The sequence below is a fragment of the Ursus arctos genome, unplaced genomic scaffold (genome assembly GCF_023065955.2).
Source record: "Ursus arctos isolate Adak ecotype North America unplaced genomic scaffold, UrsArc2.0 scaffold_14, whole genome shotgun sequence".
In the NCBI taxonomy this organism is placed as follows: domain Eukaryota; kingdom Metazoa; phylum Chordata; class Mammalia; order Carnivora; family Ursidae; genus Ursus; species Ursus arctos.
The window spans coordinates 17,600,727-17,616,482 of NW_026622808.1; the positions used below are offsets into that span (position 1 = coordinate 17,600,727).

General features: G+C 59.9%; 3 protein-coding genes and 1 non-coding gene across 14 annotated transcripts in view; 1 reads left to right on the forward strand and 3 right to left on the reverse strand.

The window, feature by feature from the left end:
- PNPLA6 (patatin like phospholipase domain containing 6) overlaps window positions 1-895 on the reverse strand; it is a 29,901-nt gene extending 29,006 nt beyond the window's left edge. For 3 of the 5 annotated variants that reach the window (XM_057311490.1, XM_048226892.2, XM_048226890.2), the window contains exon 1: window positions 824-884. The gene's annotated coding sequence lies outside the window, so the exon portion shown is untranslated. Of the gene's footprint in view, window positions 1-138; window positions 265-823 lie in introns of those variants that run through there. The other 2 variants (XM_057311491.1, XM_048226893.2) reach the window with 2 other exon arrangements.
- A 153-nt stretch (window positions 896-1,048) lies between these two features.
- On the reverse strand, window positions 1,049-9,521 carry MCOLN1 (mucolipin TRP cation channel 1). Of its 4 annotated transcripts, XM_026481304.4 has the most exons (14): window positions 9,373-9,521; window positions 7,169-7,365; window positions 6,290-6,457; window positions 6,026-6,191; window positions 5,518-5,626; window positions 5,189-5,285; window positions 4,876-4,975; window positions 4,557-4,663; window positions 4,281-4,430; window positions 4,036-4,137; window positions 3,499-3,621; window positions 3,002-3,217; window positions 1,361-1,491; window positions 1,049-1,263 (listed from the first exon to the last, which is right to left on the reverse strand). In XM_026481304.4, the coding sequence occupies exons 1-14, from the start codon at window positions 9,401-9,403 to the stop codon at window positions 1,227-1,229; spliced, it is 1,734 nt and encodes a 577-aa protein (XP_026337089.1). In that variant the 5' UTR covers window positions 9,404-9,521; the 3' UTR covers window positions 1,049-1,226. The 4 variants fall into 4 exon arrangements, with proteins under 4 accessions (XP_026337089.1, XP_057167476.1, XP_057167475.1 ...); XM_057311493.1 differs by adding an exon at window positions 7,654-7,724 and having other exon boundaries at window positions 1,049-3,217; window positions 9,373-9,475; XM_057311494.1 differs by lacking the exons at window positions 1,049-1,263; window positions 1,361-1,491 and adding an exon at window positions 1,610-1,777 and having other exon boundaries at window positions 9,373-9,512.
- A 1,274-nt stretch (window positions 9,522-10,795) lies between these two features.
- LOC113243047 (small nucleolar RNA U13) lies at window positions 10,796-10,899 on the forward strand. Its single transcript, XR_003312065.1, has one exon. It is a non-coding gene; the product is annotated as a small nucleolar RNA U13 (small nucleolar RNA).
- A 585-nt stretch (window positions 10,900-11,484) lies between these two features.
- ZNF358 (zinc finger protein 358) lies at window positions 11,485-15,497 on the reverse strand. Of its 4 annotated transcripts, none has more exons than XM_026481316.4 (3): window positions 15,421-15,496; window positions 13,629-13,734; window positions 11,485-13,369 (listed from the first exon to the last, which is right to left on the reverse strand). In XM_026481316.4, exons 2-3 carry the CDS (start codon window positions 13,699-13,701, stop codon window positions 11,595-11,597), a joined length of 1,848 nt encoding a protein of 615 aa, XP_026337101.2. In that variant the 5' UTR covers window positions 13,702-13,734; window positions 15,421-15,496; the 3' UTR covers window positions 11,485-11,594. The 4 variants fall into 4 exon arrangements, with proteins under 4 accessions (XP_026337101.2, XP_026337100.2, XP_044233923.2 ...); XM_026481315.4 differs by lacking the exon at window positions 15,421-15,496 and adding an exon at window positions 14,523-15,000; XM_044377988.3 differs by lacking the exon at window positions 13,629-13,734 and having other exon boundaries at window positions 15,421-15,497.
- Between the last annotated feature and the right edge of the window lie 259 nt (window positions 15,498-15,756).

A 15,756-nucleotide genomic window follows, 5' to 3' on the forward strand; every position in this document is an offset into this window, starting at 1 on the left:
ATTGATCAATCCTGACCCAGCAGACCCTATGCCGCAACCCCCTGATAAGACTGGATGCCCCACCCCAGGGAAACTGGGGCCTTCAAGCCACGGGGTCGGTCTGGCTTCTGACCCAGACCTGCCCCTGGGGATACCTACGGGCTGGGGCGCTCGAGAGTGCTGCTGGAAACTCCCACACAAGAGGTCCTGGGGTAATGCGGAGGTCTCCGAGGAATCCCTGGACGCTCGCAGTGGGGCGGGCTCGCAAGGTGCTACTAACTGATGCTAGATTTACCGTCACGCCATTAGTAAAGTTTGGGGTCTCTGACAGTGTGAAGCATCACTGGGACTCTGGGAACGATGCTGGCGCCATTACTGGGAGACGTAACCAGGGACGCTGGAATTACTGGGGGTCACTGTAAAGTTACTGAGAGATTCTCAGGAATACAGGACTATTCCTGGGAAAACGGAGCTGGGTGGGCACGTCCCTGGGTCGTTTAAGCGAGAGAGCCGGCGTAGGAATGAATGGTGGAATATTACTGATTACTGGGAGTTTTCTGTGAGACTGAGAATGTTTCTGGCACCGCTACAGTAGTAACGGAAATTTGGGGGAGTCACTGGGCCCTGGAAATATTACCTGGAAAATTCACGAGGGACTAGTCCCCTTCCATCCTAGCGCGCACCTGACTACCGGCGCGGAAACACCTGCCGGGAACTGGGGGGATGGAAGCATCAGAGACTCGGGGGCTACCGGCCATCAGAGAACAGATCTTGGGAAAGCCGAAGACTCGGTAACGATCCCCGAAGGGACCCCCCTGCGGGGGCGACGAAAACCCGGACTCACCCAGCGGTCCGCAGCCGGGGTCCACTCTGCGCCAACACCGGTAGCTTTCCGCCCAGCGCCGTAGGCGCGGTCCCTTTAAATTATTCGCCGCAGGGCGCGCCACAGCCCCGCCCCCCACCATGTGTGTAAGGTCTCGCGCAGCCCGCCCCGCTGTTTGACGACGCCTTAAAGGGGCCAAAACCGACTGGCGCAGGGAATGCCCCTCCCGCTACAAATGAGAACAAGTTTATTTTCCCGTTTATTTAACACCCACCCCACCCCCGTCCCACCCGCGTCCGACCCGACTGGCCCAGGTCCTCAGGGCGCGGCAGGGAACCGGTCCTTAAAAGCAAACCCTAAAAATAAATAAGCGTGAGTCTCCGCAGCCGGAGGGCTAATGTCCAGCAGCAGTGGCGGGTCCGACTCAATTCACCAGCAGCGAATGCTCCTCCGAGACGTCCCTGGAGGAGAGGCAGTACCAGCCTGTCAGCCGGGGCGGAAGGCCGCAGCTCCTTCTGGCAAGCTCCCTCTCCCCAGCCCCGGAGCCCCAGCTCGCACCTGCCGCAGCAGCAGAGCAGGCTGCAGGCCGAGCCGCTCCCGCGGCGGAACTTGCCGGAGGTGGGGCTGTCCTGGCACTGCGCGATGTAGGCCTGGAGCTCGCTCTCCTCTGCGCCAGCACCGCCTGGGTGCTGGGGAGAAATGCGGGGTAGCCCCTTTGAGGTCTGCCTCCCACCCCCCACCTCCTCGCCAGCCAGCCATCGGGATCTCCTTCCTGTGACTCAGCCACCAACCAAGCTCCCCACCCCCACCACGCCTTTGCACTCGAGGTCCCCGCCACCTGTCATTCCTCAGGGTTTGCTTCCCGGGGACACGTTCCCTGGCCCCTGAATGTGTGCACATCCCGCATCTTGGTCAGCTGGTGCCCTCTGCCGCTGCTCCATACCTGACACGAGCTGGGGGCCTGGATGGGCACATCTACTGAGTGGGTACACAAGGCGGGAGCAAGCTCTGGGCTTGTATTTCCACGGCTGATACACACGTGTAACGTTTAGGTGCTAGAGCAAGACCCAGGAGGGCTCCTTGGGCCGGAGCGACAGGAGTGCATCTGTGGGATGACTGTATTCATGCTTGGGGGGAGGGGGGTGCAATATGCATCCCCAGAACTCTGGCTTTCAGCAGAGCCTTCACCCCTTCCATTCTGTAGAGAAGCCATCATCTCATCCCCAAGTCCTTTCTGGCTACTGGGCCTTCCTTCTCCCTGGTGCTCTCTCTTGCACTCTCCTCTTGTCAATCTAGAAGTTTCTGAGATGCAAAGGTCAGCTATGTGCTGTCCAATCTGGTAGTCACTAGACATATTAGCATTTGGGCACCTGATAGGTGGTGTGAGTGAGGAACTGAATATGGAATTGTATTTCATTTCAATTAAACTCAAAATTTAGTCACATGTGACTAGGACCAGTATTAGCACCTTCTGGAAACTTTCCTGGACTCACCCCAATAGCAGTGTAAAGCAGGGGATCCCTTTGCAACCTTCACCCCCCTCACCAGCTGGTCATCACACTTCTGTTCATGGACCATCCATCTCGCCTACTGGTCTGAGATAGTCTGCATATACCACGTTTCCTAGATACCCAGCACAGGGCCCTCAGACAAATTTGCTAGAAGAATTGTATCTACCTGCCACTCTCACATTCTACTCCAACCCCTCTCCTCTGACCCCTGCAGCCTGCAGGACCACCACCATTCCCTGGACCCAAAGAGCTCCTACCCAGGCCACCCAACAGGATGGAAGAGTTAGGATCGGGGCTTCCAGAATCACACAGTCCTGGGTTGAGACTGGCTCCACCACTTAGTAGCCGACCTCAAGCAAGTCACTAAAACTCTACAGCATGATTTCCCCCCGTTGGTAAAAGCAGACACAGGAACCTTACCGGCCAGAGCCCCACCTTGATAAAACCGAGAATGTGGCAGCTGTGATCAGCAGGACCCCCACCCCCTGCCCCTAGCCACCTCTCTTCCGGCTTCTGAGTCTCCCACCTTCTCTCCCTGGGTCCTTGCCTCCTTACCCTGCCCCATGTGCCGAGATGCTGCCGGGCCCAACTCCAAGGGACCTGGAGCCCAAGGTTCATGACTGTATATATGTGAGGGTTGGCCCCCCACAGAGACAGGCTGGGGGAGGGCATGCAGGCCGGCGCTGACCTTGATGGTGTCGTAGGCTCCGGTGATGAGCGCGATGAAGAGGCTCAGCACCATGTAGATGAAGAGGCTGATGAAGGAGTAGAGGTAGAGCTGGGAGAACAGCCAGACGAGGCTGCTACGGCCCTGCTGAGCCTGCATTGCGGCGAACGTCACGAACATGTCGTCCCCGTTGATGAGCGAGAACAGGCACTCCGACACCATGGACAGCGAGCGAAACTGCCAGCAGGGCAGTGGGGTTGTGGGGTCAGAAGGACCGTGGGTGCAACTGGGGGCACGGGGACGGGGTGGGGTCACGGGTGGGGGGGTCAGACGGAACAATGGGCAGAATTGCTGGAGACCTCCTGGTAAGGTACCAGGGGTCAAAGTGGGCCGTTCAGTGTCCCCGATCAACAATCAATAGACCAGGGGTCAGAGGGTTTAGCAGTGGGCTTGGAGAGAGGGGAGACGGGAACCCCCTGACTGTGGGTCATGAGCAGCACGCCCTGGACAGCCCCTACCTTCACATGGTAGGGCCCCAACACGATCCAGCCACAGAAGCAATAGCCCAAGTAGATGACAGCCACACAGCAGCAGAAACGCATGACGCTGGGCAGGGCCACCCGCAGTGTGGCGATGAGAATCTGTGGCAGGCAGATGGGTGGGGGGGCTCAATGAGAGTGTGGCCACAGCCTAGGTTGGCCTTGAGAATGGAGTGGGGTGGGGAAGCAGGCAGCGTCTGGCTGAGGTCACACCAGACTGGCCACAGAAGCTGGAGGTAGTTTAGAAGGGGCAGAGTGGGGCCAAGGGGGCCTGAGGATATCCCGTGGCCGGACTCCACAGGGTGGGTATGAAGCAGCAGACTCCCGTGGCTCTGGTTCCGGTGCAGTGACAGGCATGTCTGGGGTGGGCCAGTATAGGGAAGAGGCTCGTGACCAGACCATCTACAGAGGCTGATGATGGCCACAGGTGTGTGAATTTATCAGGGGGAGGAAAATGAGAACTGGGGAGCATGGGGCCACCACTTGGAGGGTCCAGCCTACACACAGGAAGCTTACATTGTACTTATGGAAGAAGGTCAGATAGCGGATGACGCCGACCCAGACAAGCAACGTGGAGGTGCCCAGGAGAATGCTGCAGACGTCATAGCTCGCCAGGTTCTAGGGACAGGAGCAGTGTCAACCCCACCTGACCTGGCTCTTCCGAGGGCCTGGGGCCCCAGGCAGGTATGGGAGGGGTGTGGGGGGGCAGGATAAGGGGCCAGGGCCTGGAACGAGACAACAGGGCCCCGGGCAGGACTTACCTTGGCTTCGATGCCAATCTTCATGATGGTGCCGGAGATGGTGAGCACATCGCTGGTGACCAGCAGGATGTACCAGCCATTGACAAATTCCAGCCGATCCCAGAGGCTGATGACCCGTCCCCGCTGCCGCCACATGAACCCAACAAACTCCTGCAGGAGGCAGGTGGGGTGAGGGCCGGCCCGGGCAAGGGACCCTCTCTCCCCCAGCCCTTAGGGCCCCTGAGCTGGGTGAGGCTGGCTCAGGAGCACACACGTGACACTGGAGGCAGTGCTCACGTTCTGCAGCAGAAAGCCACGGAGCAGCGAGCGGGCACACAGCAGGAAAGAGAGGGAGCACGTGAGGATCACGACCACATCGAACAGGAGTCGGAAGCTGTTGTCTCCTGTGGGGAGAGGACTTGGTCAGACCAGGAGTGGCTTGGGGCCTTGGAAGACCTGGGGCTAGGCCAGGCCTAGAGATCTGATTATGGCTACTCCGTGGGCTTATGGGTTACCTGGGTGAGTCAGGAACTGGGTCCGTGCTGATCCGGGGCTCGGGGGATCCCCGGGCAGCTCAGGGCCCCTGCTAGCATGGGTCTGGGGGATGGGGGCTCACCATGCCTGAAGACGCTGGGGTGCTTACACTCCTGGATATGGGCCTGGGTCTCCAGGCTGATGGGGATACGCCCACTGTGCGCCTTATTGTCAAAAGTGATCTGCAGGAGGACGGCAGGGCAGGAGGGGCCAGAGTAAACCTTGGCTGACCGAGGCTCCCAGACGCCCATGACCGATGGCCTGTCTGGCCCCATCTCCCTTATTACCCTCAAGCTGCCCTTGGCCAAGGGTCCCCAGCCCCGGGGCTCAGGTGCCCCGTGGGCAACCCCGATCGCTGGCGGGCCTGCCACCCTTGTGCTGGACACTGGGCTTACCAGGACACTGAAGGTGTAGCAGTCTGGAATTTCATTGTTGATCAGGCTCTGGAGATTGATGGTCTTCAGCTGGAAGTGGATGGTGACGTTGATCAGCCTGGGAGGGAGGCTTCGGTGAGGAAGACGGGCTCTGCTGGTCCCTCCTGCCGCTCCTCCCCCCAGCGCTCCTGCCCCATGCTGACTCTGCAGCTTGCAGAGGAAGTGCTCACACACAGGCGTCAGCATGGTCTTCCTCAGTCCCCGCCTGTGGGGGGCGGCCAAGGATGCCTGGCATCCTGCCCCCACCAACCCTCGGCCCAGCCCTGGAGGCCCCCTCCACCAGGCAGTACTTGTGGAATTTGAGCGTGAGGTTCTTGTAACTGGCGCTGCCATCCGAGAGGGAGAGATCATCGCTGGGGGGCACAAGGGGTCTCTCAGGGGGGTCCACCCGGATGCAGTCTGAGGACAGGGAGTCAGGGAAGGGACACTGGGGGCGGGAGAGGCACAGGCAGGTCTCCCCAGAGTCCCCAGCAGCCCCCTTCCCTCCTTCACTTCTCACTATGAACTTGACATTTGTCATTTGTTCCCCACTGTCTCCCCTGGAAGGGGCCCAGTTTGTCTTACTCCCTACACAGGCCCTAGGGCTGGCGCTCAGTGGGCTCCCAAACGCTTAGTGAATTAACGATATTAAAACCCTCGCATTTTTTTGCATACCAGGCATTCTACCAAAGACACTGCAAATATCAAATTATTAATGATCAGGACAACTCCATCTTCTAGATGAACGGGAAGCAGAACTGGGATTTTAATTCCAGCAGCTGGCACTACCGACAGCTATGCCCTGCCCTGCCTACTCACCAGTGACAACCATGGGATCAATGTCAAAGGTGTCGTTGGCTGGGTCCACATGGCCTCGGTGGTAGTACTGCTGGCAGAGGGCCAGGGCCGAGCCGTTGGCCCAGGGGCCACCCCCGCCCCGCACGTAGGCATACCGGCCTAGTGACACATCAGGGAGCATCAGGTACTGTGGGCAGAGAAGGGGAGGGTCTGTCAGCCCTGACCACTCTCCCCTGCCCGCCTGCCTTCCTGCCCGCCTGCCTGCCTGCCCCTGGTTGCCTGCACCTGGTCCACAGCGTGGAAGATGGCCTGGTAGAGCTGCTCCCGTGTGTAGGCCGCGAAGGTGTCATCCGCCCCATCTGAGTAGCCCAGCAGGAAAAGGTGCCGGAAGGCAATGGTGTTCTCCTCCCGGAATGTCACTGCCAGCTGGTTGCTGAGCCCGAACAGGATGAGCTGGTGGGGGGAGTGCAAAGTGACAATGCTGGGACGGGGCCCCCCTCGGGGCACAAGGAACACGCACCATAAATCCCCAGTGAGCAGCACACAGCAGGTGCTCACGTATCTCATGACGACAGAGGCCAGTGTTCATTAGATATTTACCAGGTGCCAGGCTCTGTGCTAACCCAAACCTACAAGGTAAGTACCACTGCTGGGCCCTTGTACCAAGAGGAAATCAGAAGTGCCGTAACATACTCTTGAATCACAGCACTAGACCAGAAGCTCCTTAGGGCAGGGGCTGGGTCTGACTCATCTTGGGGTCCCCAAACCCCACCACAAGGCCTGGGATGGGGGAAGCAACTGTCTGTTCAGCCACTGGATCAGTTCTCTTTGAGAGTCAACATGGCATCGGACTGCCTGCGTTCAAGTGCCAGTTCCCCATGCTCGGCTGCTGTGTGACTTTGGACAAGTCCCTTAACCCCTCTGAGCCTCAGCTGCCTCATTGGTAAAATGGTGGCAATAGCAGCTGCCAGGACCTCAAAGGACATCAGTGAGGTTACAAGGAGCTGTTCCCACACGGATCTTAGAAGGTTTCCTGATTGATTCCAGCCATCGTCACTGTGCCTATGTTCCTGTGGGGTCGGACTAGGCTCCGACTCCAGGACTCTCCTTCAGGAACAGCAGTGGCCACAGGTGGTGTTCTGCTGGAGCCCCTACAGGACTCACCTGCACGGTGACCACCAAGATCTTCACGACTTGCAGCATCAGCTTGAAGGGCTTGCGGCCTTTGGCCCGAAATTTGTCACAGGGACTCATGAAGAAGTACTTGAGCCGGCGGCGGAGGTCCTCCTCTTCGGGAGGGGCCGGGGAAGGCCCGGCCCGGGTGCCATACCCGGGGCTGGGGGTTAGGAGCCGCTCAGTCTCTGCGGGGAATGGGGGAGGGCGGTGGGGACCAGGCCCAGGCAGGCCCACCTGCCCACAGGGGAAACAGGTCCCAGGCCCCAGCCAAAGAACTCTGAGAGATCTAAGAAAACCCAGAGAATCAGCATCATTTTGTGGATACATGTCCTGCTCAGAGGTTACAAATTCGGATTTGGGGCCTGAGCTGATTCCTGACCCTGCTGCTCACTCAGCCTCTGAGCCTCGGCCTTCTCATCTGCAGAATGGGGCAATAACACCTCTCACCAGGAAGCTGAAGATTTGATGCTTACAAAACATTTATCACAGGGGTTGGCTTGTGGTAAGAATGTCAGAACATTCCATCATTGTTCCAGTTGTGGATCTGCGGGAAGAGAATGAACTGCTTCCACTGGCTTCCCACAGGGCACTCAAGGCTCCAGCGCTCATCCCAACTCCAGCCTCCAGGCATGAGCCTGGCGCTCAGCTACATTCCAGCTACATTTCCAGTTTTTTCTGGTCAAACACCCAAAGAAGGACTTTTCCACTCATCATGACCTGGCCCATCCAGCATACACTCTCACAAGCCACAGGCCCAGAGAAGGAGCGATCAACAACAACAGTGACAATAACAGAATACATTTGCTGAAGACTCACTGCACGCCAGTGGACGTTATTACCACCCTGCCCGTGTGGTTTTTCATGAGCTAATATAGCATCTTCATGAAGGGCACCAGCTTCTGGAACTCTCACAGCCCTAGAACCGAATCCCAGACCTGCCACTTCCCAGTTGGGGGATCCTGGCCATCTTTCAAAGCCTCCATCTTTTCATTTGAAAAGTGGAAATTAAAAAAAGTCTACCCCGGGGATGCCTGGGTGGCTCAGTCTGTTAAGCATCTGCCTTCGGCTCAGGTCATGATCCCAGGGTCCTGGGATCAAGAACCACATCAGGCTCCTTGCTCAGCAGGAAGCCTGCTTCTCCCTCTGCCTCTTCCCAGCTTGTGCATGTTCTCTCTGACAAATAAATAAAATCTTAAAAAAAAAAAAACAACAAACCCTGAGGTTGAAACTCTAAAAGGTGTTCTCTGAATGAAGTGAGATAAAGCAGATAACAGCCTCAGCTCAGCCAAGTCTCAGTAATTCTTCAGCAAATAAAGGCTATTCTAAGCACTAGTTATTCTCTTCGCTAAGAGAAAGGTCCAAGGTTTCATCAACCGCTGGGGTCACAGCTGGTCACAGCAGGCCAGGACCGTCCCTGACACACCCCCACCACCGTCCCCAGGAGAACCCTGCTTCTTTCCAGGGCCTGGCCCGCCGCCTGCCAGACACAGCTGCCAGGACGAATGTGAGCACCATCAGAACCTGTCCTGCAGGGACGGCCAGCTCCTGGCCGGTCCCTTTGGAGCCTGGATGCTGTTGTGTTGTTTACAAGATAGCTGGATGGGAAGCCAGAGGGCAGGCCCGCCTCCCTAGCTGGGATCCCAGTTAACCCACCCCAGATCCTACCAGCAGGGACAGCTTTCAGGTATCTCCGGCTAGATCAAGAAGGGAAGACCACCACGAAGGGTCTTCCTCCAGGTACCCCCATGAGAGGCAGAGACTGAAGAGACTGGAGGCTGGGTTTCCAACGCCTGTGTTCGAGAAAGCTGCGCTTCCACGAGTTTGGACTTATGAAATTGAGTTCCAGCAAAGCTGGGCAATCGGAACTACGCTCAGAACGCAAAGCCCGGGAACCTCCCCGGCCTGAGCGGGGCGAAGCTGGCGGCCCACCCGCTGCCGTTTAGGAACTCCGAGCAGAACCTGGATCCAGGAAGAGCACACAGGAGTCCCGCCACTCCAAGTCGGAGGAGCTGGCGCCCACCTGCCGCCCAGGTTCTAGGAGCCATATGTCCTTATCTCCACCACCGGGAAGCTGAGATCAGCACCGGAGCTTAGGCAAGGGAAACCGGGAGCTCTGTCGCCCCAGGTCGGAGAAGCTGGCCGCCCGCCCGCCGCCAGCGTTCGGGGTCCCGCGGGGCCGCGCGTGCCCTCACCTGAGCCCCGCCGGCCCACGGGGGCTGCCATGCCGGGGCGGCGGCGGGGCAGCCGGGGTCCGAGCGCCCGCCGCTGCTGCTACGGCCTCGCTCCCTCGCGGTGCAGCTTCAAACCCTTTCGCGTCAGCTGACTCCCGCCGCGGTCACGTGACCAGAGCGTCCCCCTGGAAGCGCACGTGACCGGATCCTGTCCCACCCCCGGCGCCACGACAACCCCTGCGCCGCAGCACGCATGCGTGCCTCTACTGGCCACTTGCGGGCGGAGGGCGGCCTTGAGGTCCTAAAGCCGACTGGCGATCAATGTGCTGGGGGATGGGCTGGCTGTGAGAGTGCGGCGTCGACCGGCTCGGCCCTGGGTCCTGTCATGCCCGCGTCCCGTGCCAAATTCTTGAGTTCCATATTCAGTGCCTGACCCCTTACCCTCCGCAGAGTCCGGTGATGACCATACGTCCTGTCTCATGGGTGCCTCTCCATCCTCCCAGAAACCCTGTGGTTACTCTCAACTTTTTCTGCTTCTGCTCCTCTCATCTGAACTGTCAGCAAATCCTATTTCATTCCCTAAGTCCTAAATAGGACCACTCATCTCCACTCCTATGGCCCTCAGCCCAGAGTCCCCCAACATTCCTGGCCTGCACACTGCAGCGACCTCCTCCTTGACCTGAGGCTCCCACTCCTCACCCTCTCCCGTTACTCTCGAGGCAGCAGCCAGAGGCATTTTCCAAGAGTAAGTCATATCAGTCCTCTGCCACAACCTGCTGATGTTTTCCCAGTGCTCTGGGATGACAAGCCAATTCCGACCTCAGTCTGCCAGGGCCCTCTGTTCCAGCCCCCATCTCCCCTAGCTTATCACTCAATGGCCCCAGGGCCTTTGCACTCTTGCTTTGAAGAATGCTGGTTAAGAACCCAAGCTCTGGAGAACAGACAGTTTAGATTAAATCTAGGCCCAGGGGATCCTGCGTGGCTCAGTTGGTTAAGCTTCCGACTTTGGCTCAGGTCATGATCCCGGGGTCCTGGGATGGAGCCCTGCATCGGGCTCACTGCTCCGTGGGGAGCCTGCTTCTTCCTCTCCCTGCTGCTGCCCCTGCTTGTGCTCTCTCTTCTCTGTCAAATAAATAAAATAAAATAAAAATCTCTAAAAATCAATCAATTAATAAATCTAGGCCCAGCTAACTGCCGCTTCTACATCTTCCAAAGAGTCCCTTAAACTCCACGTGCCTGTTTACTCATTTGCAAAATGGGGATACTTAGTCATAGTTACCCATCTCTTGGAGCTGTTCAATTAAATGAGAAAACTCGAGGGCATAAAATGCAAGAGCACTGCACAAGGCTGGGCAAACAGTACTGACAATTAAAAGTACTGGTTATTGGGATTATGGAATCCTTCCTTGGGAAAGCAGTCCCCCCACCTAAATCAGAGGTCTTGATCCTTTTGTGGACCATGAGTGTGATGACTGAGCATTCGTGCTGTTGTGTAAGATGTGTCTCCCCCAAACCTTGCTACCTCCTCAGCACATTACCTGTCTGTCGGAGGGGGGTGGGGGATGGGGGGTGGGAGTCTTGTTATGCTTCTCTTAGAATGAACTATACCCTGTAACTACTTCTTAAATGTTCCTGAATTTGGCATCTGTGAGTTCTGTGAAGGCCATGCTTAGCTTGTTCCCATCTGAGACCCCAGCAATCAACAGATTTTTTTCAACACAGAAATGAGCAACCTCTTCTGTCCAGTGCTGTGACTAAAATAACCGGGGCTGTGAAGGACAAGGGGTAGGTTATGTGAGCCGATGGGGTAGGGCTGCCTGCAGGGTCTCCTATCGGCCTCCATTATCAGCCCACTGGACTGTGAACATTCCTGAAATTCCATCACTTCATAGAAAAGCCAAAGGGAAGGGATCCTGCTCAGATCACCTGCAGGGAAGTCCACCCGTGACTAGGGTGGCCAGGCCTGGGGGAGCAGAGCCGTAACAGCTGGGAGGGACCAGTGTGAGACTTTGGGGGGGGGGACTGGGAAACCTGGAGGATTAGGGGGGAGCTGGGACATTGGGGTTCCTGTTATGGCTGGCACAGGCCACACCCTCCCATCTCCTGAGGAAGGGGCTGTGCATTAGGGGAAAAAGAGGAAACAGGCAAGCCACACAACACAGAGCCAGGAGGCAGTGGGAGGATTTTACTAAACTGCATGACACACAACTTCCCCAGGCCCCCCGTGAGTGTTGGCGTCCACTTCAGCCATCGGGCCCTAGCAGTGCCCCTTGCTCCCGCACCCACTCAGGACTCTCGCCAGTAGGGAGGGCTGGACTGACAGCGTCATGGGTGGGAGAGCAGGGGTCAGGGCGAGACTCAGGGTTGGGCTCCGGGCTGGGCACAAGATCCTGGTCAGGGCTGGGACCAGATCCATGCTCAAGGCTGGCCACGAGGTCAGGATTGGCATCGGGACCAGGCTTAGGGTCAGATTTGACAGAATCAGGGGTGGGGGTAGATTGGGAGCCAGAGACAGCTTTGGGGCTGGGATTAGGGAGGGAGCCCAGCACGGAGCCAGGGTCAGAGCCCAGGCCAGAGCTGGGGCCAGGGCCGAGGCCCAGGCCAGAGCCGAGAACAGAAACAGCATCAGGACCCAGGAGGGAGACCTGCCCTGGCCTCAACATCGAGGCCGGATTGAGGCCGAGGCCCGCGGCGGCAGCGGCGGCGGCGGCGGCGGCGGCGGCGGCGGCGGCGGCGGCGGCGGCGGCGGCGGCAGCTGCGCCCTCGTGCACCCGCTTGTGCTTGGTGAGGCTGGAGGCTTGGCCAAAGGCCTTGCCGCAGAGCTGGCAGCGGTAGGGGCGCTCTCCGGAATGCACGTGCAGGTGCTGCAGCAGCGCGGAGCTCTGCCCGAAGGCCTTGGAGCAGTGGGGACAGGCGTAGGGCCGCTCGCCCGTGTGGATGCGCAGGTGGTGCTGCAAGTTGGAGCTCTGGCCGAAGGCCTTGCCGCAGTGGGGACAGCGGTACGGGCGCTCGGCTGTGTGCGTGCGCTGGTGCTGCAGCAGCGCCGAGCTCTGGCCGAAGGCCTTGCCGCACTGCGGGCACGGGTACGGCCGCTCGCCGGTGTGCGTGCGCAGGTGTTTCAGCAGCGCCGAGCCCTGCCCGAAGCCCTTGGCGCACACGGGGCACTTGTGCGGCCGCGGGCCGCCGTGCGTGCGCAGGTGCTGCGCGAGCAGCGAGCCGTGCCCGAAGGCCTTGCCGCACACCGGGCAGTGGTGCGGCTTCTCGCCGCTGTGGCTGCTGCGGTGCTTCAGCAGCGTGGAGCGCCAGCCGAAGGCTTTGCCGCAGGCGGCGCACTGGTAGGGCCGCGCGCCCGTGTGGATGCCGCGGTGCTGGGCCAGCGTGGCGCCGTGGCTGAACGACTTGCCGCAGTCGGGGCAGCGGTACGGCTTCTCGCCGCTGTGGGTGCGGCGGTGCTGGCTCAGCCCCGAGCTGCGGCGGAAGGCTCGCCCGCAGTCGGGGCAGGAGAAGGGCCGGGGAGGGCTGGCAGGGGCAGGGAGCACCGCGGGGCTGGAGGCCAGGACCTCCGGAGTGGCAGTGAGGCTGGATGAGAGGGGGTCCAGGTCTGGGGATTCGGTGGGGCTGAGGGTGTCGTTATTAGGGTCAAGAACCAGGGGGACAGGGCCAATGACGTCTGGATCGAGGTCGAAACTTGAAGACATGGGGTCGAGATCTTGGGGATCCGAGTCACGGGTGGCTGAGATGGAGCTTGGAGCTTCGGCATCAGGGTCCAGATCCTCAGAGACGGGCTCCAGATCTTCGTAGCTGGGGTCCACATCTTCAGAGACAGTGTTGAGGTCTTCTGGGTCAGGCTCTGGGTCTTCACAAACTGGGTCCAGGTCTTCAGGGTTGGGGTCCAGGTCCTCTGAGTCGGAGTCAAGCTCTTCGTAACTGGGCCTTGGGCCTTTGTGGCCTGGGTTCCTGACCAGGACTGAGCGTCGCATCCCTGGTGTGGAAGTGCTGGCTGCTTCTGGGGCAGGATCTGCAGGGTGAGGACAGAGGGTGGGTAGAGGTAGGTTCTGGATGTCAGGGGGTATCTTCTGGAGTCTGGGCAGGGAAGTGAGAGGGGGCCGTGCCATGGCCCCAGAACCCACTCCTGAATACACACATGGATCCTTCTCCTGTCTCAGATTGCAGGGAGACTTGTGATGCGCTCCAGCCCAGGCAGGGAGAAGAGGGACCCTGGGGGGAACTTGGAGAGGGGCTGGGGTGGGGGGAACCTTCCCTTCTCAGCACCACACCTGGATGGAAGTCATGGGAGCTGGCACTAGAGGTCTCCAGCACCCAGCTCCAGGGCTCTGCCCCTCTCTCCATCTTGGGCTCCTCCTCTTGTGGAAAGCTTGGGTCCTGTGGAGGAGAGAGAGTCCAGGGTTCCTACCCACTTGACTGGGGTCCCCTCATGGGGAAGAGGGTGAGCGCCCAGGTTCCTGTGCTTGCTCCTAAGTAGATGGCCTGAATTCCAGTCCAGTTAGGGGTGACATATTTGGGGGTTCCTAGTAGCAAGGGCAACCTCTGGCTTGCCTGGTAGAGAAGAAGCACCCTGAACCCTGAAGCTTATATCTGGGGTATGAATGGGAGGCAAACAACATCTGGTACGTCCCTTGGGTCACTGGGGGAGGGCAGGGGCACCTCTGGTTTCCTTGCTGGGGAAGAAGCGACCTGAATGCCAGACTTCATAGTTTGGCATAGGAGTAACTGTCAAAACACTGTGTATCCAAATGCCAGTTCCTAAAGCTGGGGGGGGGGGATAAGGTGGGACCCATTGAGGCACAGGGAGACCCATGGACCCCATAGCCAGGGGAGTAGGGACAGGTGTTATACCTGATTGCCCAGTTGGATAGCAGATCCTGAATTCTAAACCCTAGCTGGGGAGGGAGGAGGGAGGGGGGCAAAAATAATACTTGGGACCCCTCTTGGGTTACTGGGGGGCTCTTGGGTCATCTCCTAGGAAAGGGAGATTCCTGAGTAACTAACTGATCCCAAGGCTGAGGTATAGGGATGGGTGTCAGGACACTTTTTTGGTGCCCTCCTGGAGGAAAGATCCTGAATTCCAGCCCCATGCCTGGAGGTTGGAAGCAGGGTGGAGAAACAATAGCTGGGGGCCCTTCTGGGGAGCAGAGGGAAGGCAGGATTACCTGATGGGGAGGTGATGTCTTGAGCTATCCACCCCATGGCTGGGGGTTGGGGAGCAAAGAAATAGATCTGTTCCTGGAGGGAGGGATAGGGGGGCCTCTGGCTCTCCTGGGGAGAGGGACATCCAGAACCGAAACCCCACAGCTAGAAGTGGCTAAGCAAATGGAGAGGGTGGAGTTCTTAGATCCCCTCTTCAACCCAGACACCACATTTGGAGGGTGGGGGGAAATAATGCCTGGGTCCCCTCCTGGGTTTCTGGGGGGCAGGAGGACCTTTAGATTGCCTCCTGAGGAAGGGGCCTTCCAAATTTCCAACTCTTAGCTGGAAGTGGGGAGAAGAACTGGAGTTCCTGGGGGGGGGGGCGGTGGACCCCTGGATTACCTCCTGGGAAGGGGCTTCCAGAACTCTGGACCCCAAGATTGGAGAATGAGGGGAACAATAACTGGGCTCCAGGGGGTCAGAGGGAAACCCCCCCCCCGACCCCCTCCTGAGGAAGGGCCTCCTGAACTCCCCACCTCAGACTGGAGGGTGGGAAGAACAATACTTAGGGGTCCTCCAGGGTTCCTGGGACGGAGAGGGTCTGGATCGCCTCCAGGGGAGGGGGCGTCCTGAACTCCCGACCCCACATCTGAGGGTGCCCCCCCATACCTCCCGATTTCAGGCGCCCGGCTCGGCTGGGCCCTCCCCCGGGGACGCCGCGGCGGAAAGGGCGCGCTAGGCCCGCGGGCCGCGGGGGCCCCCTCCCCTCACGCCCGCGACCCCGCTCCCCCCGGCCGGCCGGGCGGCGCGCGGGCGGGGAGGGGGAGGGGGCGGACAGAGGTCGCCCCGGGCCGCGCCCCGCGCCCGCGCCCGCCCCGGCCGCGGCCCCCGCCCGCCCGGCCCGCTCGCGGGGACACTCACCCGGCGCCCCTCGCCCCTGCCCGGCCCGCCGCGCCCCCGGGGCCCGCAGGAAGCCCCCCGCCCGCCAGCCCCGCCGGCGGCCCCCTCGGCCCAGCGGCCCCGCCAGGCGCTCCCGGGGAGCGAGAGGGGCTGGCCGAGGGCCGCAGCGGGAGCTGCTGGGACTTGTAGTTCGCCCGCGCCCGCCGCGGCCGTCGCCATCGCTGCCCCCGCCCCCCGGGCCAGCCTTTGTCCCGGCCCGGCCGAGCCGGCCGCGCGGCCGCGCCTTTGTCTGCGCCGCGCCCTCCCGCGCTGCCCTCGCCCCGGCCGGCCGCGGCCCCGCGTCTCAGCCCTTTGCTG

Bases quoted from the DNA above. Each gene is read 5' to 3' on its own strand.
- MCOLN1 (XM_057311492.1), bottom strand. From the start codon at position 9,403: ATGGCAGCCCCCGTGGGCCGGCGGGGCTCAG. The intron at 5,286-5,517 runs GTACTGCCTGGT...CCTCCCTCCCAG, and splicing joins CTCACGCTCAAATTCCACAA to GCTGATCAACGTCACCATCC. The intron at 4,138-4,280 runs GTAAGTCCTGCC...TCCTGTCCCTAG, and splicing joins AGATTGGCATCGAAGCCAAG to AACCTGGCGAGCTATGACGT.
- ZNF358 (XM_026481316.4), bottom strand. From the start codon at position 13,701: ATGGAGAGAGGGGCAGAGCCCTGGAGCTGGGTGCTGGAGACCTCTAGT. The intron at 13,370-13,628 runs GTGTGGTGCTGA...CTCACCCTGCAG, and splicing joins CTCCCATGACTTCCATCCAG to ATCCTGCCCCAGAAGCAGCC.